This window comes from Vipera ursinii (assembly GCF_947247035.1).
Source record: "Vipera ursinii genome assembly, chromosome: 3".
Classification (NCBI taxonomy): Eukaryota; Metazoa; Chordata; class Lepidosauria; order Squamata; family Viperidae; genus Vipera; species Vipera ursinii.
Genome location: NC_139516.1, coordinates 58734007 through 58760742, shown reverse-complemented (window position 1 = coordinate 58760742; position 26736 = coordinate 58734007). Strand labels below are relative to the sequence as shown.

Here is a 26736-nt window from a genome sequence, read left to right as displayed (position 1 = left end):
GAAATTGAGTTTGACACCCCTGTTGTAGTTAATCTAAGAATGAATTGACAGTAGATGAAGCCAGATATCTTGGCCATTCAACCTTTCAGCAGGAGAAAATATGTTTCCTGGTAATTATTGGCAAATATCATTTTATAATTTTTACATTCTCTTCCCATTTTCAGTAAGTCCCCAGAGGTATTAGGATTTTAATTCCCAGCTACCATGATTAAAGTCTCAACATTTTTTCAAGAGCAACAGAAGTATTCTGGGAATTATAATCTCAAAACATGTGCAGGGCACCTGGCTGGATAAGAAAATTCTGTAGTGGCCCTTCCCTGCCCCCCACATGAATGATTTCTTCTATTATCATAGGTTCACCCCAGTTTCTTCAAACAAAGATGAATTCCAGTATCAGAACGCAAGACAATCAGAGGCACTGGAACAGGTGGAGGCTTTGAAAAATCAGGTGACAATTCAAATCGAAGCAAAGTCATAGCAAGAGCCACTTTCATCTCATTCATGGCAAATTGTTGTCCAATGCAGTTTCTGAAAGGACAAGAAAAGTTGTTATCAAAGCTGCATCCATCTGGAAATTAATTTCCAAACTCCTAACCTTCTCCTTAGATGGCAGTTCACTAAACTGTTATCTTACAGTTGTCCTAGGAGTCCCAACTCCTCAAATTCTCTGATAGTTAATTTATCTTGCCCAGAGTGTACTTTGAAATATACTACGAGACATAATAGCAACATTCTAAGATGCTTCTGCCCCTTCATGGATTACTGCCTTGTCGTGGCAAAGGGGCTTGCGTAATTCAGTGAAGCTATGAGCTATGCCATGCAGGGCCACCCAAGACGGAAAGGTCATAGCCGAGAGTTCTGACAAAACGTGATCCACTGGTGAAGGAAATGGCAACCCACTCCAGTATCTTTGCCATGAAAATCCTATGGACAGTACCAAAAGGCAATACAATACGACAGGAAGGACTGGAGGAACGTTGTCCATAGGGTCGCGATGGGTCGGACACGTCTTCGCAGCTAACAATAACAAAGATGCTCCCGAGAAGACTCTTCTATAGGTAACTATAGGTTACTTTTTCCATTTTTTTTAAAGACCCAGAAACCCTTTTGGATTGATATTCTGACAAATTATGCAAAAAAATTAAAAGGAGAATGGAATACCATACAAAGAGTATTACTTTTTCTACCACCATTTCTTCTGTCAGCAATGGTGGTGAAAACAGTAATTTTAAAAAGGAGATGACACCTACTGCTACTGCTACCATCTAGAAAGCCCTCTAAATATATCCACCTTTATATACCCTTTTTATACCCACTTTTCTTTTCTTTTTTGCTGCTTTAGTAATAAATAGCAAATCTTTGGAACCAAAAATCCTAATGAAAGAATGCTCATCTCAGCACCAGCTGATTTTGTTCGCCTACCAAAGAAATCTGCTCATAAGGATCAAGATGTTGGGTTCATTGTGTTTAGCTCAGTTTTGGCAAGACATGAACAAAGACATTCTAATTAATATGCCTATATCTATACAATATGAGCTCACCTTGGCCCAGCAGCAAAAGGAAGAAAAGCATGAGGATTTCTATTGGATAAGTTCTCAGGAGAAAATCTCAGGGGGTCAAACATCTAAAAACAAGAAAGGGTTTTTTCCTCATTTTAAAGAAACTTATTTTCAGTAGATGGTTACAAAAGAAATAGCAGTTGACCAAGTTATTAGAGAACATCCATTTCTATCGAGTGCCATAAAAAGAGAAAATTAGGATCACTTTAGCTGGTCTTTGAACAGATACAAAGCTATCCAATTTGTTCAGTGCAGTCTACTTTACAGTGAGCAATTACTCTTTAGGTTTTTAAGCAATTTTCTTCCAATTTGTATCTGGAACTGCTGTAGACTGAAACTGGGATCTTGTGCACCCTAGCATGAAATCTATCATTAAACAATTGCCCCTAATCTGAGAAAATATTTTTCAGTTGTTGTGTTAACAATAAATGTTTTACAAAGTGAACCTTTTGTTTCATTTTTATAGATTATGTTTGTATTAATCTTAAATGCCATTTAGAAGGGTACTGTGACAACTCTGGACTTTGTTCTAGTCAACTCAAAGGATATGGCTTTCTTTTGGAGAAAATAATTACAACATCACCAAATACCATACCTCTGGATTATGCCATATACTGGGGTTCTTGTGGATAAGATGAATGCTTATCACGGTCCAAGTGCCTGTGAAACAATCAATGTGGCAAAGGAGTCATGTTGGATTGCATGTAATGAGATGGCAATAGAAGCTCTGATGGACTCAGTGCTGGAGGTTTTATGTCCATTCACTGATGGAAATTGAGATTGGTGCCTATGGCTGCCATACGGTACACAAATAATAGGAACTTAACATTCCCTGATGTTTCTGAACCAAAACAGTAGTTCTGGTATATGTAATCATAATGTATCTGCATTTAAACTATGGAATCCCACTGGGATAGCCTACACCAGTAGAAGGGCAGGCAGAATTTCTATTAATTGACTTAGATATCTCAGTAGTTTTCAGTGCCTTCAGGTATACTATCTTTCTAGTAAGGCTTCTTCTCAACAAAAATAACATGAATTTTTTGCCAGGTCTTCAGGGATTGTTTATTCCTAATTCAGTTCCTAGCAGATAAAGACACTTCAATCAGTCCTAAAGTCTGCCCAATTTTTATTCCATTCTTGTTAGATACATTACTGCCCCTTTGGGCAGTGGAAGGAAAGAGATTGGTAGGCTGAACTGTGAATAAGTTGTTTTAATTCATTTTAAGTTTCATTAGTAAGCTAGCCCGAGTATTATAGAACTGAAATAGAGCCTCCTAGCTAAATAATGAAAGTAAGATAATTTAGAGACAAACTGTATAAAGATAACATGTGTTGCAGATAAAAAGGATCTATGGATATGAGAGTAGAATAAAATGATGTGAACCTTCAGGTAAAGTTTTCCCATCAAAAAATGTAACAGGTTTGGTTAATAGTCGGGACACTCCAGGTACTGGGGAGTAAAGGCGGAGACTCTCTTTAATGCACATGGTGCAGTAAGTCATCTTATTAAGATCATCCCTGGAATATGTTGAAACAAAGTACATTAATAGATTAATTACAAATCAGATAAGTTATTTAAATCCAATCCTATGGACCTTCTGTATTGGTAGTTCTCGTGCTAGAGTATACATATTGATAATTTCACTGAGATTCTATGGCCTCTCAGTAATAAGAACACAATCACAGCAGCAGAACCAAGACCTAACAAAATGCAATCAGTGGGCACCCTTTTAGCGTGTATAACCACCCAATACTTATAATATCACTCACTAATATCCCATACCTACCTACTGAATCAATACACTTGTAGGAAAACTCTTCAGTAAAAACACTTACCACTCGATTGTGTCACGATCTCCCAGAATGCATTTTATCTCCTCTCTACATCTTTCCTGATGCTCTGGATTTTGTGCAAGGCAATACAGCAGCCAAGAGATCCCGCTAGCTGTTGTGTCATGACCTTCAAACATAAACGTGTCCACTTCAGCACGTACCTCTTCATCAGATAATCCAATGCCATTTTCATCCTAAAGATTGAGAAACTTTTATTGGTAAGATTTTATCGAAGAATTCATTTTTTCATATAAGACTCTAAGCAATAAATATATTTTTGCAGGTCTTAACAGTATTTTGTGGTCCTGTCTTCCAGGTAGGGATCTATGGCAGACTAGATGTCCCTGATGAAGCAGGGATGGCATTGTGGTAGAGAACATAGGTCACATACAAATTCAAGCCAGTGCTGTCTTTCCAGATAAAGGAGAGAACATGAGATAGCCCACTTGAATTCCAGACAGCTGTTCCTCATGAATAGACTGCAGGAATACTTTATTGTGGGTGGCTGAAATTCCTTGATTTTTATGAATTCTGATTGGCTAGGACATGGGTCGGCAACCTGCGGCTCTGGAGCTGCATGCGGCTCTTTAAGCCGTCTCCTGCAGCTCCCAGTCCTCCTCCGCCATGTGCAGTCCCGGGGAAAAAAAAGTGGGATTCAAAAAGTTCAACCGATCAATTCAAAATGCTCACAAAAAAAACCTCCTGAAGTTTGAATTGATTGGTTGAACTTCTCAAGCCGTTTGTGGGACTGCCCACAAACCTGTTCTTCAGACTGCAAAGGGTGGCAGCGGAGGAAGCGGAGAGACGAGAAGACTTGAATGGTGAGTGGGCCCTTTTTCTACCTGCTCTGTGGTTGGGGGTGGCCAGTCTTGGGGTGCCCAGGGCCTGCCTCTTCCCTGCCTGGCAGGTCTCCCCTTGCCCTGATCCCCCAAAAGAAGTCTCCGCCGAGAGAAGGGGATGGCAAGCCACCGAGAGAATCGGGCAGTGGAGCGCTCTGCTGAGAGAATCAGGTGGTGGAGGCTTGCCGCGCATTCTCTCGGCAGAGACTTCTTTCAGGGGATCCAGCCTCTGCCGCCCCTTCTCTCAGCTAAGAGAAGGGGCGGCAGAGGCTGGATCCCCCAAAAGAAGTCTCCGCCGAGAAGGGGACAGCAAGCCGCCGAGAGAATCAGGCTGTGGAGCGCTCTGCCGAGAGAATCGGGCGGTGGAGGCTTGCCGCGCATTCTCTCGGCGAAGACTTCTTTCAGGGGATCCAGCCTCTGCCACCCCTTCTCTCAGCTGAGAATGGGCGGCAGAGGCTGGATCCCCCGAAAGAAGTCTCCGCCAAGAGAATTGGGCGGTGGAGCGGTCTGCCGAGAGAATCGGGTGGTGGAGGCTTGCCGCACATTCTCTTGGCGGAGACTTCTTTCGGGGGATCCAGCCTCTGCTGCCCCGATCCCCCGAAAGAAGTCTCCACTGAGAGAATGTGCGGCAAACCTCCACCGCCCCATTTTCTCGGCAACTTTTTTCCTGCGGCCCGGCTTTCTCTTGCAGAAAGCAAGCTGAAACGAAGTGAGGGAGATTGCTAGGAACGCGAATCGGTGCATGCTGAGAAACGCCGATCTCGTGCTGCTGCAATCTCCCTCGCTCAGTTTAAACTTGCCTCGCTGCAAGAGAAAGCAAGCTGAAACCGAGTGAGAGAGATTGCAGCAGCGCGAGATCGGCGTTTCTCAGCACGTGCCGATTCGTGCTCCTGACAATCTCCCTCGCTTTCCCCTTGCAGAGGTCGGGGCTGGCCATAAGGATCAGCTGGCAATTCCATATGGGTGCCTCTTCCAGACGTTCACACGGGTCTGACACAAACACACACACACATGAGTGGGGAAACAACGCCGGACTGCCGGCACCTCTACCAGCCATTCCCGAGTAAGTCTCTCTCTCCCTCATACACACACACACACACACACACACACACACACACACAGAGGGGGGGAAGGGGGGAAAGGAGGGTGTCTGGCTTTAAGTGCAGGATGGCTTTAAGTGGCAGAGAGAGACAAGAAAGGCAGCAAGAGCAGGAGACGAGGAGTCAGCCTATGTCTGTGCACATGCACAGACTTAAATGGAGGCTTTCAAACCTGACAAGCATACATATGTGGATATCTGCAACTGGTTGTTGCAAAAAATAGGATAAAAGGGGGGAAAAGTGTCTGTGACTATTTAAAGACAACACCCCCCCCGCACTTTTCCTTTCCTTCCTCCTCTTTGGCACTGTTGACTTCTGCTCCTCCAATCTTGGCTGCTCCTCGCGGTCCCTGCCTGACAGCCGCTGCATTCAACTTTTATTTGCTTGGTAGACTGGGGAGAGAGGCGCTCCCCCACTTCTTTCCACTCCTGCCATGGCGATTTCCTCAGAGCGGGGAGCAGCTGCCTGCTGGGCAAGCCCCGAAAGGTTTCTTCCTCTCCCCGATCTTGCCTTACTTACTCGTCCTCTGATGTAGGCTTCTGCTGGGTTTCCTCAACCTCCCCCCGCCTGTTTTATTTTAACCCCACCACTGCCTCCCTCTTTAGCAAAGCCTCGGAAGAGTCTTCTCCCTGTCAGCCTGCTCCTCTGCTTCTTTGGAACCTTCACAATAGGCGGAAAGAAGTCCCAGAGAGAGAGAGAGCGCACAGGGCGGAGGGAGAGCAGACTTTTCTGAGGGAGGAAAAGCCAGGACGACAGAGCCGTCCATACCAGAGGTGGACAGGGGCGAGGCTGGTGCACATTTTGCCTTGTTCTGCGCATGCACGTGTGTGCGCACATTTTGTGGCTCCCAGTTTTTTGTGTGTGTGACGGAACCGGTTCCGATTGGCTCTTTTGCTGTTTCAGGTTGCCGACCCCTGGGCTAGGAAAAAAAGTTCTTTGATCACAAGAGGAAGCTAAGAAGATACCTAAAGCACATTTTAGAGACATACTTGAAAATTATCTACAAAAAAATATTCATATTATAAATTATGTTGTAAAATATAAATATTTTAGAAAGATTAATAGGTACAAACAGAAATACATGTTATTTCCTGCACCAAAAAAGAAAAAAAAGTAGAGATGGTTAAATTGATTGTTTTAGTCAAAGAAAACAACATATCTAATTTGGTTTCCATTTGGAAATCGCTTCTGAATTTTGTGCTTCTGATGGAAAAAAAATCAAACTTTCATTTTGGTTTTGCTGATTATATTTGCTGATTATATAAGTTTTTATAGAAATGGCTACTATATATTATTGTGTAAAAGTAAAAAGTTGAGGCAGTAGTGTTATTATCTTTTACTGTGCTAGAGAGTCAGAAGTGAACACTTTTTTCCCCTTTACCCCACACTTTTTTCTTTTCCTTTTTTCATTCATTAGTTTTCCATTGTTTTCATTTTGCTTGTATTTTATATTCTGATACACTAATAAAAATTTTCAAAAAAAAGCTTAAGTAGATGTAAGAAAGCTTTGAAACAATAAAGTGGATAGTTTTTTTGACAATTTTTTACGTGAAAGTGCTTTTGAATAAATTAGAATTAAAACTGACAAACAATCTGCACCTTTATGGATATGTTTTTTGTTTAATATTAAAGAGTGAAATCAATTGGTGGATTTTAAAAGTTTAAAATGGAATTATCCATAAAAGAGATGCATGTAATTGCTTAGATGTACGAACTTCTGTTGAAATTTGAAATGGAAGCACGTGAAAGAATATAACTTGGGCTAAAGTTTTCGTTATGCAGTGGAACAATAGGAAAATATGTGGTTGAAAGAATTAAAATTTACACTTTGTTTTAAACATGAAGAATTTTTTGAAATGATATACTGTTGGCATATGTCATCAGAAAAAAATGTCTAGAATGTATAAAGACACTTCAAAAACATGTTAGAGACATGAAGAACAAGAAGGGACATTTTATGATACCTGATGGATGTGTTAAAAAGCTATACAATTTTGGATTCAATTTCACTGATTCAGAGGATTTTAAAATTAATATACAATTGAGACCAAAGGTCTTTCTTTTGGGACTGATAAACAAGCTGTTGGGAAAAAGTTATGGAACTTTGTTTATATATATTAAAACTGCAGTGATATAGTATGTGCAAAGTTAGAAAGACTCACCAATACCTACAACGTATATAAGGAATCCCCTTCATAGATTACTGCCTTGTCGTGGCAAAGGCATAATTCAATGAAGCTATGAGCTATGCCGTGCAGGGCCACCCAAGTCGGACAGGTCATAGCAGAGAGTTCTGACAAAACATGATCCACTGGAAAAGGAAATGGCAACCCAGTCCAGTATCTTTGCCATGAAAACCCTATGGACAGTACCAAAAGGAAAGGCAAAACGATATGACGTTGGAAGATGAGCCCCTCAGGTCAGAAGGCGTCCAATATTCTACTGGGGAAGAGCAGAGGGCTAGTACTAGTAGCGCCAGAAAGAATGAAGCGACTGGGCCAAAGCCGAAAGGATGCTCAGCTGTGGATGTGTCTGGTGGTGAAAGGAAAGTCCGATGCTGTAAAGATTTTTTCTCCATAGGAACCTGGAATGTAAGATCCATGAATCAAGGCAAGCTGGACGTGGTCAAACAAGAGATGACAAGACTGAACATCGACATCTTAGGTATCAGCGAACTAAAATGGACAGGAATGGGTAAATTTAATTCAGAGGACCATCAGATATACTACTGCAGGCAAGAATCCCTCAGAAGAAATGGAGTAGCCTTCATAGTCAATAAGAGTAGGAAAAGCAGTACTGGGATACAATCCTCAAAATGACAGAATGATCTCAGTTTGAATCCAAGGCAAACCATTCAATATTACAGTAGTCCAAGTCTATGCCCCAACCACCAGTGCTGAAGAGGATGAAATTGACCGGTTCTATGAAGCCCTACAGCACCTTGTAGAACTAACACCAAAAAATGATGTCCTTATCATCATGGGGGATTGGAATGCTAAAGTAGGAAGCCAAAAGATAAGCGGAATAACAGGCAAGTTTGGCCTTGGAGTACAAAATGAAGCAGGGCACAGGCTGATAGAATTTTGTCAAGAGAATATGATGGTCTTAGCAAACACTCTTTTCCAACAACCCAAGAGACGGCTCTACACATGGACATCACCAGACGGTCAACACAGAAATCAGATTGACTATGTGCTCTGCAGCCAAAGATGGAGAAGCTCTATAGAGTCAGTAAAAACAAGACCAGGAGCTGACTGTGGCTCAGACCATGAGCTTCTCATTGCAAAGTTTAGGCTTAAACTAAAGAAAGTCGGGAAAAGCACTAGGCCACTCAGGTATGAATTAAATCATATCCCTGTTGAATATACAGTAGAGGTGACAAATAGATTTAAGGAATTAGATTTGACAGACAGAGTGCCTGAAGAACTATGGACAGAGGTTCGCAACATTGTACAACAGGTAGCAACTAAAACCATCCCAAAGAAAAAGAAATGCAAGAAAGCAAAATGGCTGTCTGAGGAAGCTTTGCAAATAGCTGAGGAAAGGAGGAAAGCGAAAGGCAAGGGAGAAAAAGAAAGATACGCCCAATTGAATGCAGAATTCCAGAGAATAGCTAGAAGAGATAAGAATGCCTTCTTAAATGAAGAGTGCAAAGAAATAGAAGAAAACAATAGAATAGGGAGGACCAGAAATCTTTTCAAGAAAATTGGAGAGATGAAGGGAATGTTTAATGCAAAAATGGGCATGATAAAGGACCAAAACGGCAGGGACCTAACAGAGGCAGAAGAGATTAAGAAGAGGTGGCAAAATTACACAGAAGAACTATACAAGAATGAGCTTAACGTCCCTGATAATCACAACAAGGTGGTCACTGACCTCGAGGCAGACATCCTAGAATGTGAAGTAAAATGGGCCTTAGAAAAGGTGAGCAACAACAAAGCTAGTGGAGGTGACAGTATTCCAGCTGAGCTATTCAAAATCTTAAAAGACCATGCAGTAAAAGTGCTACACTCAATTTGCCAGCAAATTTGGAAAACTCAACAGTGGCCACAGGATTGGAAAAGATCAGTTTACATTCCAATTCCAAAGAAAGGCAGTGCCAAAGAATGTTCAAACTATCGCACCATTGCTCTCATATCTCATGCTAGTAAAGTTATGCTTAAAATCCTACAAGCTAGACTCGAGTAGTATGTGGATTGAGAATTACCAGAAGTACAGGCAGGATTTCGAAGAGGCAGAGGAACTAGAGATCAAATTGCCAACATACGGTGGATCATGGAGAAAGCTAGAGAGTTCCAGAAAAACATCTACTTCTGCTTCATTGACTATGCTAAAGCCTTTGATTGTGTGGATCATAACTAACTGTGGCAAGTTCTTAAAGAGATGGGCGTACCAGACCATCTTATTTGTCTCTTGAGAAACCTATATGTGGGCCAAGAAGCAACAGTGAGAACTGGACACGGAACCACTGATTGGCTCAAAATTGGGAAAGGAGTCCAGCAAGGCTGTATACTATCGCCCTGCCTATTTAACTTATATGCAGAGCACATCATGAGAAAGGCAGGTCTAGATGAATCAAAAGTTGGAATTAAGATTGCTGGAAGAAATATCAACAACCTAAGATATGCAGATGATACCACTCTAATGGCAGAAAGTGAAGAAGAACTAAAGAGCCTCTTGTTGCGGGTGAAGAAGGAGAGTGCAAAAGTTGGGTTGAAACTTAACATTAAGAAAACCAAGATCATGGCATCCGGCCCTCTCAATTCCTGGCAAATGGATGTAGAAGAAATGGAGGTAGTGACAGATTTTATTTTCCTGGGCTCCAAGATCACTGCAGATGGGGACTGTAGCCAAGAAATTAAAAGACGCTTGCTCCTTGGGAGGAAAGCCATGACAAATCTAGAGAACACACTAAAAAGCAGAGACATCACCCTGTCAACAAACGTGCGTATAGTCAAGGTTATGGTCTTCCCAGTTGCAACGTATGGCAGTGAAAGTTGGACCATAAAAAAGGCTGAGCGCCAAAGAATTGAGGCCTTTGAACTATGGTGCTGGAGAAGACTCCTGTGAGTCCCTTGGAATGCAAGGCGATCAAACCGGTCAGTCCTAGAGGAGATCAACCCTGACTGCTATTTAGAAGGCCAGATCCTGAAGCTAAAACTCAAATACTTTGGCCACCTAATGAGAAGGAAGGACTCACTGGAGAGGAGCCTAATGCTGGGAAAGATTGAGGGCAAGAGAAGAAGGGGACGACAGAGAATGAGGTGGCTGAATGGAGTCACTGAAGCAGTAGGCGTGAGCTTAAATGGACTCCAGAAGATGGTAGAGGACAGGAAGGCCTGGAGGAACGTTGTTCATAGGGTCGCGATGGGTCGGACACGACTTCGCAGCTAACAACAACAAAATATAAGGAATTGTTGGGGAAGATGTTGTAACTTGTTGAGGTGTCCAAATTGAGGGTTTTTTTATTACAGAAAAGACAGTATCTACTGTATGTTTATTCCTGACTGGAACCCCTTATGGACTTTTTATGAAAAACAGAACAAAAGTAAATGTATGGTTTATGATTTTGATTATTAGGCAGGATAGATTATAGAAAAAGAGACCAATGTTTTAACTTTAGAGTAAGAGGTAAGATTATAATTGTACTTAAAGCTGCTGTAAAGATCAGAAGCCGTGTCTTTGTATTTTTTCTTTCTTTTCTATTTTACTTTTTTCCCTTTCTTGTAGTTTAGCTCTCTCTTTGATTTTTCTTTTTTCTTTCTTATTTTTTACTAGTTTGTATTAGTTTTTAATATTCTTTTTAAAAACTTTATAAAAAGAGAATATTTGTGACCCCAGCTAACTGTATTTACTACAGGTATAGAGTATATGTTTTGCATAAGGTATAAACCAAGTCTGTTGCTCATTGCTGCTGCATGTAATCCTAACACGGCAAATACTGTATGTCCAACATTCCATAATGTGTATATTCTCAGAAATCAAGTTCTCCTGGCAAACAGTGTAGAAACAGCAACCTGAACAGATGTGTTTCTTGATGCTAGCTAGACAGTAAAATGGAGACAAACAAATATGTCTCCTAGGGTTCAGAGGCAATTAATAGAACTCAGGAGAGGGTGCAATCTTTTCCAATCATGTTATTATCTCCCTTTCTAAAAATTAAAGAGGAAAACAATCCTTGTTTCTTGTATCACCTTAAATCCCCAGACTCTCAGAAATTATATATCTATATCAGTGCTTTTTTTGTAAAAGAAAAAGCTGCCGGAACTCACACGTGTCATACAACCCACCTTGCCTACCCTACAAGGTTCCATCCAAAAAAGGTGCCGGAACTCCGTTCTGAGCGTTCTATGACAAAAAAGCCCTGATCTATATCCATATCACTTCTCTTTGAGTTTCAAAACTTCATAGCATAAATTATAATTGCAGGGTTCTTATTTGATTATATAAAGACTATTGATGCTAAAATCATTTAGAAATTATAATCAGAACAAGTATAATTAACTGACCAATGTTTTCCTCCTTGTAGTACTTACTTTGGCACAGAGAAGAATGTCAAGAAAATCCAGGTGCCTCTTCTTCTGGATCTTTTGAAGTTCTTCCTCAACCTTCAAAGATTCCTTTCTTTCCTTGATTACCTTTTCTGTATTGGAAATATTTGATGTTAATAGCTCATGTTGAGGTAAAGTATTGTCCACTTATGCTTGTGTTGGTGGAGAATTACGCTAGCATAAAATTTGGTGGTGCCTCTGTTGACGCCTTCCTGCCTTTGTGACCTTTGTTCTAATCTACTACTAAATATGAGTGCAATGTTTATGCATACGCAGACCTTGATAGGTAAAGCAATTGTTGAATCCTCCCTCTGACTCTGTTGTCCTCTCACTTGTACAGGTTATCAGTCAGTATGAAAAGCATCTGCTAAACACAACATTAACACACTAAGACTGTGTCATCTCTAAGTTCCTTCTTTCCTATATCCCTCTTTAACTCATTCGTTGATGTAGGATAAAGGTGGGTTTTTTTTAAAAAAAAGTATATTGGTATCACGAATGTTGAGCCACGTTTAGGATTTCTCTCTCCTTCCTTTTCTTTCACGATATAGACAATAAAAGCCAAAGTCCAGATTCCTCTTTGCTCTGTTAGGGAGATAATTGTAATGGAAAGTTGGTTCTATCACTTGAGCATTCACTATTTCAGCCTCTTACAGGCTACTTCATTGTTACACCATTTCAAGCAAATAGTATTCTTCACTTTTATTGAAACTCCATGCATTATTATCTACTATTTTGGGATAGTTAACAACAAAAGGGAAGCCAATAAGAGATTTCCAAGACTCCTTATCCACAAATGATCACTAATTTAGGCACTGAAGCAATGGGTGGTGAAATATTACAGATTTTACATGGCTTCCAGCTATTCCTGGATCTCGTTGGTTTAATAATGGAAAGGTGAAACAGATCGTGTACAAATCTGATAGGCATTTCTTCTATTTCTGCATTCAAGTCATTAGTACAAAAGCTGCAGAGTATACAGTGAAGGGCTGAATTTTGAGGCAGCCCCTTCAACGTGTCACTCCTGCTTGAGAAGGAATATTTGATAAAATACTCTTTCAGTTAAGATTTTCAAGCAAGACATAGTGTAGCCAATTAATGTCATGTCATGTCATCCAGTCTACACTTAACTGGCTTGCCAATCAGAATGTCATGGGTCCTGATATAGAATTCTTACAATCTAGTAAAGAAATTACTTGTTCAAAAATATGAAAAAAAATTAATCTGGCAAGTATTTCCCCCATAAATTCATGTTGAGTTCTTGTAATGACAACTTTTTTTCAAGGTCTTTTCAGACTGACCTCTTCATGAACTGCTCTATAACTTTCTCAGATACTAATATCAGTCTGATTCTGTAGTCCTCTGGATTTTCCTCTACTGTTCCAATACCTCAGGGGCTGCCACAAAGAAGAGGGAGTCAAGCTATTCTCCAAAGCACCTGAAGGCAGGACAAGAAGCAATGGAAGGAAACTAATCAAGGAGAGAAGCAACCTAGAACTAAGGAGAAATTTCCTGACAGTTAGAAACAATTAATCAGTGGAACAACCTGCCTCCAGAAGCTGTGAATGCTCCAGCACTGGAAGTTTTTAGGAAGAGATTGGACAGCCATTTGTTTGAAATGGTATAGGGTTTCCTGCCTGAGCTAGATGACCTCCAAAGTCCCTTCCAGCCCTCTTATTCTACTCTATTTCTATTTCTAATTCTATTTTACTTCCCCCCCCTTTTTTTTGAAGATAGCCACATCTGTCGTCCTCCAATAATCTGTCACTTCTTCAGTTCTCCAGGATTTATGAAACAACATTAGCAAGTTCTTTCAGAACCCTTGTACACAATATAGCTGCCCAGAGTCACTTTGCAGATTGTAAATAAATAAATAAATAAATAAATAAATAAATAAATCTAACCCAGTGATTTAACTCATTCAAAATTAATCGGTAATCTATGCCCATGTTTCTACCAAACACAAACTCCAATCCTCTTTTTTAATCTTCACAAATTTCACCTCTTGATGGAGAAGAACTGAGCTAAAACAGGAGCTGAACAGTTCTGCCTTCTGTTGCTTAATACCATTTTTTTCATTCATAGCTGGTATACTTTATTTTAATCCCATTTTTCTTATTTTTATAAAAAAGGTGGCAAACATATCTAATATTCCTCCTTCCTCCTATTTTCCCAACAACATCAATCCTATGAGGTGGGTTGGGCTGAGACAGAGTGACTGGCCTAAAGTCACTCATCTTGCTTTCATGCCTAAGATGAACTAGAACTCTCAGTTTCCTGAGAGTGGTGCCTTAATCACTAGATAAAATTAGCTCTTGTATTGCTTCAATTTTCTCATTGTTACCAACTATATCCTGCACAATCTCACCCCTTTCAGATTTCAGGTTTCCTAACATGATGTTGTGATTCAGAGTCAGCCTGTGGGTTCGGCATTTGGGTCGGACGATTCAGAGGAGGAGGAGGGGGATGCTGGAGAGGTTGCTGAGGGGGTTGGAGAGCTTGCTGATGAGAGCCCTCAGCCAGGCCCCTCCCACCTGGTTACCACGCAGACCCAGCTGTGTGAGCCTGACAGCGTGGATGAAGATGACCCACAGCTGGCCCTGTTCAAGGACGCCCGACGCAGGAGGCAGTCAATCAGGAGTAAACAGAGGAAGGCAATGGGGCACCTCGGAAGGAGGCAGAGAGAAGCCACGCCCTGAACTGTTTAAAAGGGGAATGCGTGGGAGGGCTGGTTTGCTGAAGGCAACCGTTTGAATAGTTCCTGTTTCATGGTTCGTGTCTTGTTTTGCTCTATTTGCTTTTGTGTTCATAAATTTGGCAGGCTTAGTTCGGTAGTAGGCTGGTATACAACACATGATCTGGATGGTCCATATTACCTGGGCACCCATTGTTTTTTTGATGAGCTGTCTCCCTTTGCAATTCTTTTAGGTGTCCTTTGTTGTGTTCAAGAATTTGTTCAATGTTTTATAAATTGTCATTGGTTCCTTCAGCTTCCTCAATTTTTTAAAAAAATCATTGGAATGGTTTGCAGCGGGGCTTTTAGTATGTACTTCTTTAGAAACTTCCACCCCTTTTCTACTACTTCCTTCTACCACGAGTTGTGAGTTTATTAAACTTAAGAACTGTATTCATCTTTAATTACTTAAAAAAATCAAAATTACTTATTCACTGATTGCAACATAATAATCTTCTATGTAATGGAAATATTTTTTCTATTTCTATTTCTTTCAGCCATGATGACATCTATCAGCCACTATGCTATTTTTTAAAATTTCAAATCAAAGAAAATGTTTAAGGATATTCTGAACATTAAACTGAAAGATGTCCTTTGAAGCCCATCTATGTAAATTTATATAGAGAACAATGAAAGTTATGCCAGTGGTGGTGAACCTATGGCACATGTGCCAGAGGGGGCACTCAGAGCCCTCTCTATAGGCACGTGCGCCGTTGCCCCAGCCCCACCTCCCCCTGCGGCACCCTCCTCACCAGCAGCCCCCCGGACAGTTGCCCCCAGGTAAGGCCCAAGCGGAGCAGTGCAGCCAAGGACATGGCAGCCGGGCAGGAGGGACAAGACTCCGCCCTTGTGGCCTGTCGCATGCTGATGTTGCTGCGGGGCGCCAGCAGAGGGCGTGGCTGCCACGGCGCTGCAGGGCCGCCTGGGCAATTGGCTGCGGTGGGCCGTGGAGGTGGTGGGTGGCCTTGCGGGTGGGTGGGGTGAGGCAGGTGCCATTTTGGGGCACTTGGCCTCTAAAAGGTTCGCCATCACTGTTATAAGCCAACCAATTTCTATTTTTAAGCTTGTTTATAGTAACTCCTTACACTGTAAGAAAATGCAAAATTGTATGTTATGTTAACCTTTTTAATTAGTCATTTTCCTGGTTGTAATAGCACACCAATTGTGTGATTTCTTCACTGAAGTGCATTGCAACATTTGAAAAACTGCAGACTGGAACAGCAACATACTAATGAAATATAAATTACACAAAAACACTTAAAATGATGTATTGAACAAAAATCCTACTCTGTGTGATTTCTTCTTCTCAAACAGTTGTTTAAGATTTGCTTGTTGTTTTTGTTCATTTTTTTATTTTTACCTTTCTTTGGGTCCAGAACACCCAAAACCAAAACCAAAGCATTGGACAAATACCTGTATGAAGGTGAGCAACATGGCAGGCTTTCCGAAACCGAAATCCATGAGGACTGAACCAATATAGAAGATCACTGTAACCTACAATGTAGTGCATCCTGGTATATATCAAGAAGGAAAGCTCAAAAACAGCTTGAATGTAAGAATTTTCCCTAAAGAAGGGCAGGAAAAATCAAAGGATAAATTCAGGATTTTAAATATGAATATAGTTACTACTTTATAATCTTCAAACAATAGCTCTGAAATACCTCAGTGAAGCTTACTTCTGATTTTACATAAAATTATACCATAAACCATTACATTTATTTCAGCTCATTAAAGCTTTCATTCAGCTTTCTGGACAATAGTCAGTGATAAATGTTTAACAATCAACTCTATTGTGCCATCTTGCCACTAGCCACTGAACAGTCTGCTCAATGCTTTGCTCTCACCCACTTCACAAAATTCCAGAAATTTAACAATTAGTTCTCATGAGCCAATGCAAACATTAATAATGTTTGATAATAATGCTGTAATGTATTATAGACAATACAAGGTACATCTATTAATACTTCAGGAACGTTATTTAAAAGCAATTCTGACTATTCGTTAACTAATACAGTATAATTTTCCAGGGCATTTTATTGACATCAAGCCAACTTTGAGTGCTCTGCATCAAAGGCTGCAACTAAATGTCAACTCCTGGTTTGGGGACACCTGAATTCCACTGCCAAAATCTCCAAAAGAAGAGCAACTGTTGCATATTAAATAAAGAGGACAGTTATGAAATGTGTAAGTGGCACCATTGTGATTCTGTATATATGGGAGGGTAAGTAGTAGTTACAGAATACAAGGATGGTATATTTTATAACGGGGATTACTTGGATCCCATTAAATCATTACTGAATATGTTACCAACCAAAGAGATTTTAACCAAAGTTAAAAGAAAAGCAATACCAACTTGGACATTTGACAGTTGCTGTTATAACCAAAGGCACATTTCATGATGCTATCAAGTGTCATCAGGCTCACATGTTCAAAGAGTTCCACTGGTTTTTCCTGACTGATTAGTTGTTCCCATTTATCCTAAATCAACAGAAGAAAAATGAATTATTGCTGTTATGTTGTGCTAGACCCCTTAAAGCAAGCAAAACTAAATTATTATATAGTACATTTTATAAATCTTTCTACTCTAACATAAGATAATAGCCTCTCAATTTTCTCAAAAATAATAATTTTGCTGGGACATTCATTACATTTCTTTTCTGATTCTCTAATACAATGTTTCTCAAGCTTGGCAACTTTAAGGTGGGAGACTTCATCTCCAAGAATTCTGCAGCCAAACACACATGCACGCACAAATGGTGCATGCATGCACCATTTCAGCTGCCAGTTAATCAGTCGCTGAAAATATTTTAATAAATCATTAACACTTACCAACATCACTTTTGTACAGTCTGCAATCAGGGGCACATATGGCTTTAATATATTAAAGTGGAAACCTGGAGTTAGCAATTTTCGATGCTGTGCCCATTTGGGTCCATGCAGGACCAATAAACCTTTTCCTGAAGGAAATAGATACTTCACATCAAATAGGAAAACAGGAGAAGGAAGGAGTATTATATATGTTTGGCATCTTGCATTACTTATAATAAAGACAGGACGAAAATAAATAAATAAATAAATAGCTCTATACAAATTTTTGTTACATTTAGATAATCAATAATAACAATAACAATAATAATAAGATCAAGAAATTGCAGCTTCCTGCAATAACTCCAGCAAAGCTACAAAAAACTGTGCTACTTGGAACATCCTACATTTTAAGGAGATACCTGGTTGATACCTAGGATGCTGGCAACAACCCGTGTCAACCATTAGTGCCAGTCAGTTTGAGTGTTCAGTTGACTGGGTTTCATGTTTTATGAATAAAAGTTTAATAATAATAATAATAATAATAATAATAATAATAATAATAATAATAATAATAATAATAGTTGGAAGGGACCTTGGAGGTCACCTAGTCTAACCCCGATCAGGCAGGAAACCCTATACCATTTCAGACAAATGGCTGTCCAATCTCTTCTTAAAAACTTCCAGTACTGGAGCATTCACAGCTTCTGGAGGCAGGTTGTTCCACTGATTAATTGTTTCTAACTGTCAGGAAATTTCTCCTTAGTTCTAGGTTGCTTTTCTCCTTGATTAGTTTCCTTCCATTTCTTCCATTGGAATACTTGCAATATTCCAAGTGTGGCCTTACTAAGGCATTGTAAAGTGCTATTAACACTTCATGTGATCTTGATTTTATCCCTTTATTAATGCAGCCTAGCACTGTGTTGATGTCAAAGCAAGAACATTTGATGTTAGCAGCATTGACAGCTGCAGCACACTGCTGGCTCATATTTAAGTGATTGTTCACTAGGACTCCGAGATCCCTTTCACAGTTACTACTATTGAGCAAGGTACCTCCTAAACTATACCTGTGCATTTGATTTTTCTTGCCCAAATGTAGAGCCTTACTTTTTTCACCACTGAATTTCATTTTGTTAGATTGTGCCCAATGTTCAAATCTGTCAAGATCCCTCTGTGTCTTAAGCCTGTCTTCCTGCCAGCTTGGTGTCACCTGCAAATTTGATGAGTTCCCCATCTATCCCCTCATCCAAATCATTGATGAAGATCTTGAAAAGCACTGGGCTCAGTGCTGGGGCACCCCACTACTCACTTCCCTCCATATAGATGCAGTTCCACTGAGAACCACACGCTGAGTACGGCCGGTCAACCAGCTACGAATCCATCTGGTGGTGATGCTGTCTAACCCACATTTTTCTATCTTATCAAGTAGTAGGTTGTAATCTACTTTATCAAATACCTTACTGAAGTTCAAATAAATTATATCCACAGTATAGTTTACAGTAGCAATGAAACTTCATTTCCACAACTATTGTATTTCATTAATTTTGAATCAGGTAAGTGATGCTTTATGCAACTGATGTACATACAAAGCAATGAGAGAGAACTGAGATTTCAAACTTCATTACAACTGAGTCTATAGTGAGAACATTTACTATAACCATAAATCATAAACTGTAGCTGAGATACATTATGTAATGTGTGGGGATCAAAAGTTCTTACCCTCTGTGCCTTTCTGTGACTCATGTTACCTTTCTAATTTATTTGGTAGCCGATTGGTTAACCTGAGCATTCTTGATAAGCGTTTTCTTCAGATTTATTCTTTGCTTTATAAATGATTTCTCCTTTGTGTGTTTCCTTATGGGAGGTTTTCAAACAAGTAATGGGTAGACATTTATCAGGGATGGTTTAATGGGTTCCAACAATGAGCAGACAGTTGGACTAGATGGCCTATTTGTTTCTTCCTAGTGTATACATTCTATGATCACTATACCTGGTTGTCAACTTTCATTGCATTGCATCAGTAATATTGTACAGCATAATAATTAAAACTTGAAATGCAGTATTGTGCTCTAATGTTCATCCACACAGACGTGTTGATATATTTTTCTTCCATGTTGTTTTTGCAGAGTGATTTATCAAGAGAGTCTGAAGATCGTGAAGAGCAAAGTTCTTTTGGAGAAAATTCTTTTGCAAAAACCAGTATTTCAAATGTCTATTGAGATTCTCAGTCATCCAGGTCATGTTGTCCCCAAGGTGCTTTTTCCAAAAGGCAACTGGACTTCCTTGATTTTTTTTCCTTTGAAAACATTTCACTTCTCATCCAAGAAGAAGATTCTTTTGATCCCCACATTACATAATATAACTCAGTTTATGGTTATAGTAAATGTTCTTACTATAGATTCAGTTGTAATGAAGTTTGAAATCTCAGTTTTTCCTCATTTCTTTGTACATACATCAAGTACATACCTAAAGAACCACCAGTTTCAGCTTCTGCCTTTTGGAAAAAGCACCTTTGGGACAGTACTTAAAACCATCGTCATCAGATTCATGGGGGGCCCATTGGCGAGCATTAAATGCATTGATTGGGAGGAAAAAGAGCAGGCAGGGAAGACAGGGATTAAGAAGCAAACTGTTGGATATTCCTACCACGATCATATCTCTTTATACTAGAAGATCCAGAGCCCAGTGATTAGACGGCAAGGGTGGCACAGCAGTGTTGGAAAGACCCTGACCTCTGAAGATTCCTCCTCCATAAACATCTACATGGGATGCTTCTTATGCTTTCCCAGAGAAAATGGTACTTTTATCCATTTTAATTCCAGGACTTCAGTAGTCAATAGAAGAATGCATGACATACAAGTTAAATCTGAAGGCCTTGTCTTAATCAGCCAAGCTGTGGCACCTGCTGGGAAGCATGTGTCTGAGCTGGCACAGTGGGCAGATGGCAGTATTGCAAGGTAAACATTGCCCTTTCTGAATAAAGGTAAAGGTAAAGGTTCCCCTGCACGTGCGTGCTAGTCGTTTCCAACTCTAGGGGCTCATCTCCGTTTCAAAGCCGAAGAGCCAGCATTTGTCCAAGGACATCTCCGTGGTCATGTGGCCGGCATGACTAGATGCCAAAGGCACGGAACGCTGTTACTTTCCCACCGGAGTGGTCCCTATTTTTCTACTTGCATTTTTACGTGCTTTCGAACTGCTAGGTTGGCAGAAGCTGGGACAAGTAACAGGCGCTCACTCTGTTATGCGGCACTCGGGATTCGACCCGCCAAACTGCTGACCTTCAGATCGACATGCTCAGCATCCTAACCCACTGAGCCACCGCATCCCTCCTTTCTGAATACGTGTATGTAATTCTCTGTCCAACCTGATGATTTTTGACTTCCTGCAAGTCAATACATTGCCCATAAAAATCAATTTTAAAAAACCCTACCAACCTAGAGGTTTTTTTCCCCCCTCACAAATAAAAGCCTTGCCAAAATCAAGGCTTCTATGTGAATCTCAATTTCTAATGTAAATTGTTTATTTACTTACTGTACACTTCTGCTTCCAGTAACTCTCTAGACAGCTCTTGACCCTTTTCAACTCCCTCTATAAATCATGGGGATACTGGAAGTGATGGCACAATAATATAATAATAATAATACATGTTTATATCACCTATTTGGAATTTTATTACTAGAGAATGCCTAATACATTTCATGTATATTTTTCAGACATCATTATATTAAATAATGTGTGGACTCAGTTCTCCATCATGTATTTTGTCTGTTTGATTGTTATATGCAATCAATACACATTTCCAGAGAAGTGGAAGCAAATGGAAATTAAAATAAGCAAACAGAATAAAGGTAAAGATTGTCTTTCGTTAGTTATGAAGTAGCTATGAGAAAAGTTTGACAATGTAAAGCTCCTAAGGGGGATTCTTTAGAATAAAATTATAAGCAATTTTATCTGCGCTAACTGATCAATTGTTCTTCATTATGGAGAACTGGAATATACATACCAATCCATGGAATTATGTTCCGATAACCAAAATTATCTTTTGGTTCTAAAACAAGAGAAAAAAGAAATAAAATCCTATAGATTAATTAATTACCCTAGGCTGTGATTGGAGAAAAATCTCTGAGAAAAATATCTACTAAGGAAATGATAACTAGATAATTCCTGGGTTTGTTTATGGATAAAAAACTCATAAAGAATATTATACATTAAAATATAGGCATAATACATATACATCCTTACTTTATTTTCCCTGTAAGACCCAGTTTGCAACTTCCCATTTAATATCCCCTAGCTAGTTACTACTTCAATATTAGCCAGGCCATTGGTATATATATATATACCTCAAAACTATTACAATGTAAAATCCATTCATCAAGTAAGAGAATATGTTATTTATGTATATAAATACTTATGCAAATCTTTATGAAAAACTGCATAAGAACATAAAAACTGCATAAGAAAACTGGCTTTTCTTTTTCTTAAGGGTAGGAAATGACATTTTCATAATTGGAAATGACACAATTTGCAACTGTACCGCAATCAACAGCGGTTGTGGAACCTTGGAGTCATAAATGTGTATATAATAATAAACCTTTATTGTCAAAGCACAACATGTGTACATTGAGATTAGCTGAGCCTCCCCCTGTGCTCTCTCCCCCCAACACACAGTGACAACAAACCCTCCATCCCACCACACTATGTGAACCAACTACACCACACACCGGCCTCCCAAGTCAACTCTGCATAAGATTACATCCCATTCAAAAGCCTAACAGCCCACAGATAAAAGCTATTCTTCAGCCTGTTGGTACGGCTGGCTATATTCCTATATCTCCTACCGGATGGTAGGAGAGTAAAGAGATACCGTCCAGGGTGTGAGTCATCCCTGAGAATCTTCCTCACCCTTCCAAGGCAACGAGCCCTGGCGATGTCATCCAGTGGTGTCAGGGAACAGCCCACAATGTCTTGTGCTGTGCTCACTACCCTCTGTAATACTTTCCTATCCGCGGCTGTCAGACCGGCATACCAAACCACAATACCATATGAGAGGACGCTCTCTATGGTAGACCGGTAAAAGAGGGTCATTAGCTGTTGTTCTACCCTGTTCTTCCGCAAGATCCTAAGAAAGTGAAGCCTCTGTTGGGCCTTTCTAGCCACCTGGGTTGTGTTAACTTTCCAGGTCAGATCTTCACAGAGGTAGACTCCCAGAAATTTAAAGGAGGGAACTCTCTCTACACAGTCCTCCCCGATGTAAAGTGGGGCAGGTTCCTCTTTTTTTCTCCGGAAGTCTAACACCATCTCTTTCGTCTTGCTGATGTTTAGGTGCAAGTTGTTGTTACTACACCATATGGATAGTTTTTGTACCTCCGCCCTATATGCTGTCTCATCCCCACCTGTAATAATACTTCCCTTATTACTGACTGGTTAATGTACACCTGCACTGAAGTATTAATTACAACTAATTAATTAATTAAGACTGTTTTGTCTCTTACCCGTTCGAGCAAGTATTGTTTTTGCATAATCAGGATGTGTTATATTCAAACATGCAATGAACCTGCCAAACCACAAAGGAAAGGCAAATGGATACAGACAACTCCACTTCTCTACTTTTTTGTAAACTGCAGAAACAGCTGGAAACTGCATTGATGCAAGATAAAGAAGAAAACAAGAAAAGGTGATATTTGGTGTTTTTTTTCCCCAGGCCAAAGACTTCCCTTGCCCTTTAAGTCACCTATCAGGACCCCCTCCCCTAAAAGCAGGTGGAGCCAGGACAAAAAGTGTGTGAAGCCAAATAAAACAAAATGTTATTTACATTTAATTTCATTAATGAAATATGAAATGAACAAAATACAGTTATTATTATTGTACCCTGTGTTACATAATTTCTCTTTTGATCACATTAAACATTAGTATTTAGTTGCAACTTCTGGAAGAGATGCACCTCAACTGAGCCTTTCAGGATCTCATGCATCTTGGAAACTTAATTTCTATTCTTGTAGGCCACTTTTTAGCTAAGAATGTCAGATATTACTCTTTGTCAATCCAACATAATATAGGATGTGAAACAAAGCTGACATTTGAAAAAAATCTTGCTGCGTTCTGAAAATAATCTGGAGCTCTGTGCAATTGGTTGAACAAATATACAAACTGGGTCTGCAAATCAGACTAGCCCAAAATCAAAGTAAATAATGTTAAGGTTCAGAGCGATGTGTGAATGCAGCCAGCAAGGAAGAAACTCTTTTTGCTCCTGATCAAAATATGAAGAAAGTTTCAGATTACAGATATAGTGATAGCAATGACCATTTCTGTTGCCTGCACTTGAGACTTTGCTGGCCACAAATGGAATGAAAGGGAATTTTAATTTTTTATTTGAAAACCAAAGTGGCCAGAACACTAGGAGGAGAAAAACAGATTTTATTGTCATCCACCCTGTGATAGGAAACTGGGCTGTGCTGCTTACTTTCTATGAGTGGTTGTAGGGAGGCTGGAAAAGAAAATACCAGGGCAGATATAAACAAGTATAAACATGACCTTACCCCAAGTGAACATAAATACGGGCAGCAGTCTTTTAAGATCGTTCAAAGAGATTCTGCCTTAATGAACTCCCTATAAATGAGGCTGAGGAATTTCAATTAGTTTCCAAGATTTACCCCCTTAAGATAACATAGTGAAATCTGTGTTGCTGTTCTTGCTTCCTTGGCACATTTGGCATAATGATGTTTGTTTAATGTTGGCTTTGTGCACTGGATGAATATTTTGCTTATGAACTACAATATTAAGGTTTTGATTACGTGCCATGAAGTTGGTATCAACTTCTTAGTGACCACACAAATAGATTTTCTCCATTTTTTTGATTGCAAAGTAAGTCCAGGAAAGACATTGGGTAGCTGTTAACTGACACAATGTCACACAGGGAATATTATAATCCATAACTGATTTGTACTATGGACTGTCTGATGTGCATATAATACTAAGTCAAAGTTCTGTTGAGTACTGTAAAAGTACTGTAAAAGACATAGCCACAGTGACGCTAGGAAGAAACAGCACAGAAGTTTAATAAATCATTTTCTCATTAGAAAATACTAAACAATATGAGATTCATAATATCTAAACTGTAGCCCCTAAAACTTCCCTGGGTCTCCACTGGAATTGGCTAAGAGAGACTGACATGCTCCTGCTTATACAGGTAGTCTTTGGCTTACGACCATAATTGAGCCCAACATTTCTGTTGATAAGTGAAACATTTGTTAAGTGAATTTGCCCCATTTTTACGAGCTTTCTTGCCACAGCTGTTAAGTGAATCACTGCAGTTTTTAAATTAGTAACACAGTTGTTAAGTAAATCTGGCTTCCCCATTAACTTTGCTTATAAGAAGGTCGCAAAAGGTGATCATGTAACCCCAGGACACTGCAACCGTCATAAATAGAGTCAGTTGCCAAGTGTCTGGATTCTGATCACATGGCCACGGATGCTGCAACAAAGTGTGAAAAACAATCATAAATCACTTTTTTCAGTGCCATTGTAACTTTGAACTAAGTGAACCATTGTAAGTCAAAGACCCATCTGTAATGGGGCATAAGATAGAAGTACTACAAATTTTCACAGCCTCTCATTTAAAAGGGAATAAACCCTCCCAGCCTTCCACTCAAACCTTACCTCAAGTGAATTTGTTAACAGCTGCAAGGTTATTGGTAGGGCAATACTGGAAGAAGGATTGCCTGCCTACTATAGAGGAATGGACGCTTAAAGTGTCAAATTTAGCAGAAATGGCTAAGATTTCTGCTTACTCGAAGGATCATTCACAAGACAGATACATTTCGGTTTGGAGAAGATGGATAGATTATATTCAGAAAAAATATGGGACTAAAAAGTTCCATTTAGCTTATGAGTAAACTTTAGTTTGTTATAATTTAATTTTTTTTATAAGTTGGATATTTTTAGTGTTTGTAATCATGTTATAGGCAGGTTAAAGTGTATTATGTATTTGGTTATTTAGATAGTTGATCAATGTTAGTTAGTTTATGATTATTATATATTTGTAACCCTGTAATCAGCTTTGGGAAGTGGGGGAGGGGGTTTAGGGGTGGGTTGGGTTTGGGATAATATTGTAACTTTTATAAAACTCTTTAATTAAAAAAAAACCTTACCTCAAGCATATGACCGTAAAGCCAATGGGGAGGGGGACCGGCATAATTGTTCAAAGCTTTCAGCAGCACCTGTCTTCGACGATGCAGCTGGATAATTTTGATCAGCACGTACGTCAAGCAAAACACGGCAACCAGGTGCCAAACCCGCGAAAGATCCATAGCAAAATAAAGGGCAACACTGGCTCGGGAGAAAGGGCTGCCCGTCCAGGTTAACAAAAATGGCTTCTCCCAAGGAGAGAAAGCTACAAGGAGCGAAGCTCGTTGTGAACTCTACACGGCCTCGATGAAGAGTTGGCAAAGGAGAGAAAGTGCAAGATAACGCGGCAGGCGTTGCTTCCTCGGGAGCCAGTGGAACTGGAATGTGTACAAAGGCAAGTTTCGTTGCCTTAACGAGCTTACGAAAGAAGATCGGGACGCATCTTCCGCGTAAAAGGGTGTCAACTAGAGGAGAGGGAAAGCCTAGGGAGGGGGGGAATTACGTCATATTCAATCCGTCTTCAAAGTGAACATGGAGAGAATAGCGGTGAAATAAATAAGTTAATATGGCTGGATCGGTGGAGCAATATACTTCTGCATCCTTTTTCCCACGCGTCGGTCTATCAGGGCTATGACACAAAGAGCCCAGTCCCTAAACCAGGGTTGCTCTGTAAAACAGTACTCTGAAGTTTTGTTAATATGTATTAATCAGCATGGTGAAACAGCAGCTCTTGGTCCATTTTTGTTTATCGAATTTCTTTGCCTGCCAGTGAGTTTCACTCACCAATTGATTATATACACTTATTTCAATGTTTCGTGCTTCCACCCCACTTCCCAGCAAAGGGTGGAGGTTATCAAATAATAGTTAATAATTTCCTCTGCAAATTTATATATCCTTGTCATGATCACAGCTATTAATGACTATGCCCATGGTGGGAAAATTGTTTTAAAATGAGTGATGGGCAAACCTGAAACGAGAGGTGTGACAAAATAATGAACAGCATTAACAAGAGAGCAAAAGTTATCTGCTCTGTTGGAGGTTATCAGTCTAATGTTAAGATTAGTGGTGAATAAGCCTAAACCAAAGGCTTTTAAAAATATGACTGAAGTCTTTTTGTAAAGCTAAGACTAGAATCTATTTTATTTCTGAAAGAGTTTCCTCATAGCCAATCAGGAACTGATACTG

At 39.8% G+C, this 26736-nt stretch overlaps 1 protein-coding gene across 5 annotated transcripts; it reads right to left on the bottom strand.

The window, feature by feature from the left end:
• LOC310638575 (cytochrome P450 4B1-like) lies at positions 1 to 26003 on the bottom strand. Of its 5 annotated transcripts, XM_083359749.1 has the most exons (13): positions 25575 to 26003; positions 22920 to 23064; positions 21428 to 21472; positions 20956 to 21012; positions 17449 to 17576; positions 16973 to 17097; positions 16033 to 16184; positions 11871 to 11977; positions 3399 to 3589; positions 2947 to 3080; positions 2155 to 2219; positions 1542 to 1624; positions 1 to 528 (listed from the first exon to the last, which is right to left on the bottom strand). In XM_083359749.1, exons 1-13 carry the CDS (start codon positions 25731 to 25733, stop codon positions 357 to 359), a joined length of 1563 nt encoding a protein of 520 aa, XP_083215875.1. In that variant the 5' UTR covers positions 25734 to 26003; the 3' UTR covers positions 1 to 356. The 5 variants fall into 5 exon arrangements, 4 of the variants coding, with proteins under 4 accessions (XP_083215875.1, XP_083215876.1, XP_083215878.1 ...); XM_083359750.1 differs by lacking the exon at positions 20956 to 21012 and having other exon boundaries at positions 2 to 528; XM_083359752.1 differs by lacking the exon at positions 20956 to 21012 and having other exon boundaries at positions 4 to 528; positions 22920 to 22981.
• Between the last annotated feature and the right edge of the window lie 733 nt (positions 26004 to 26736).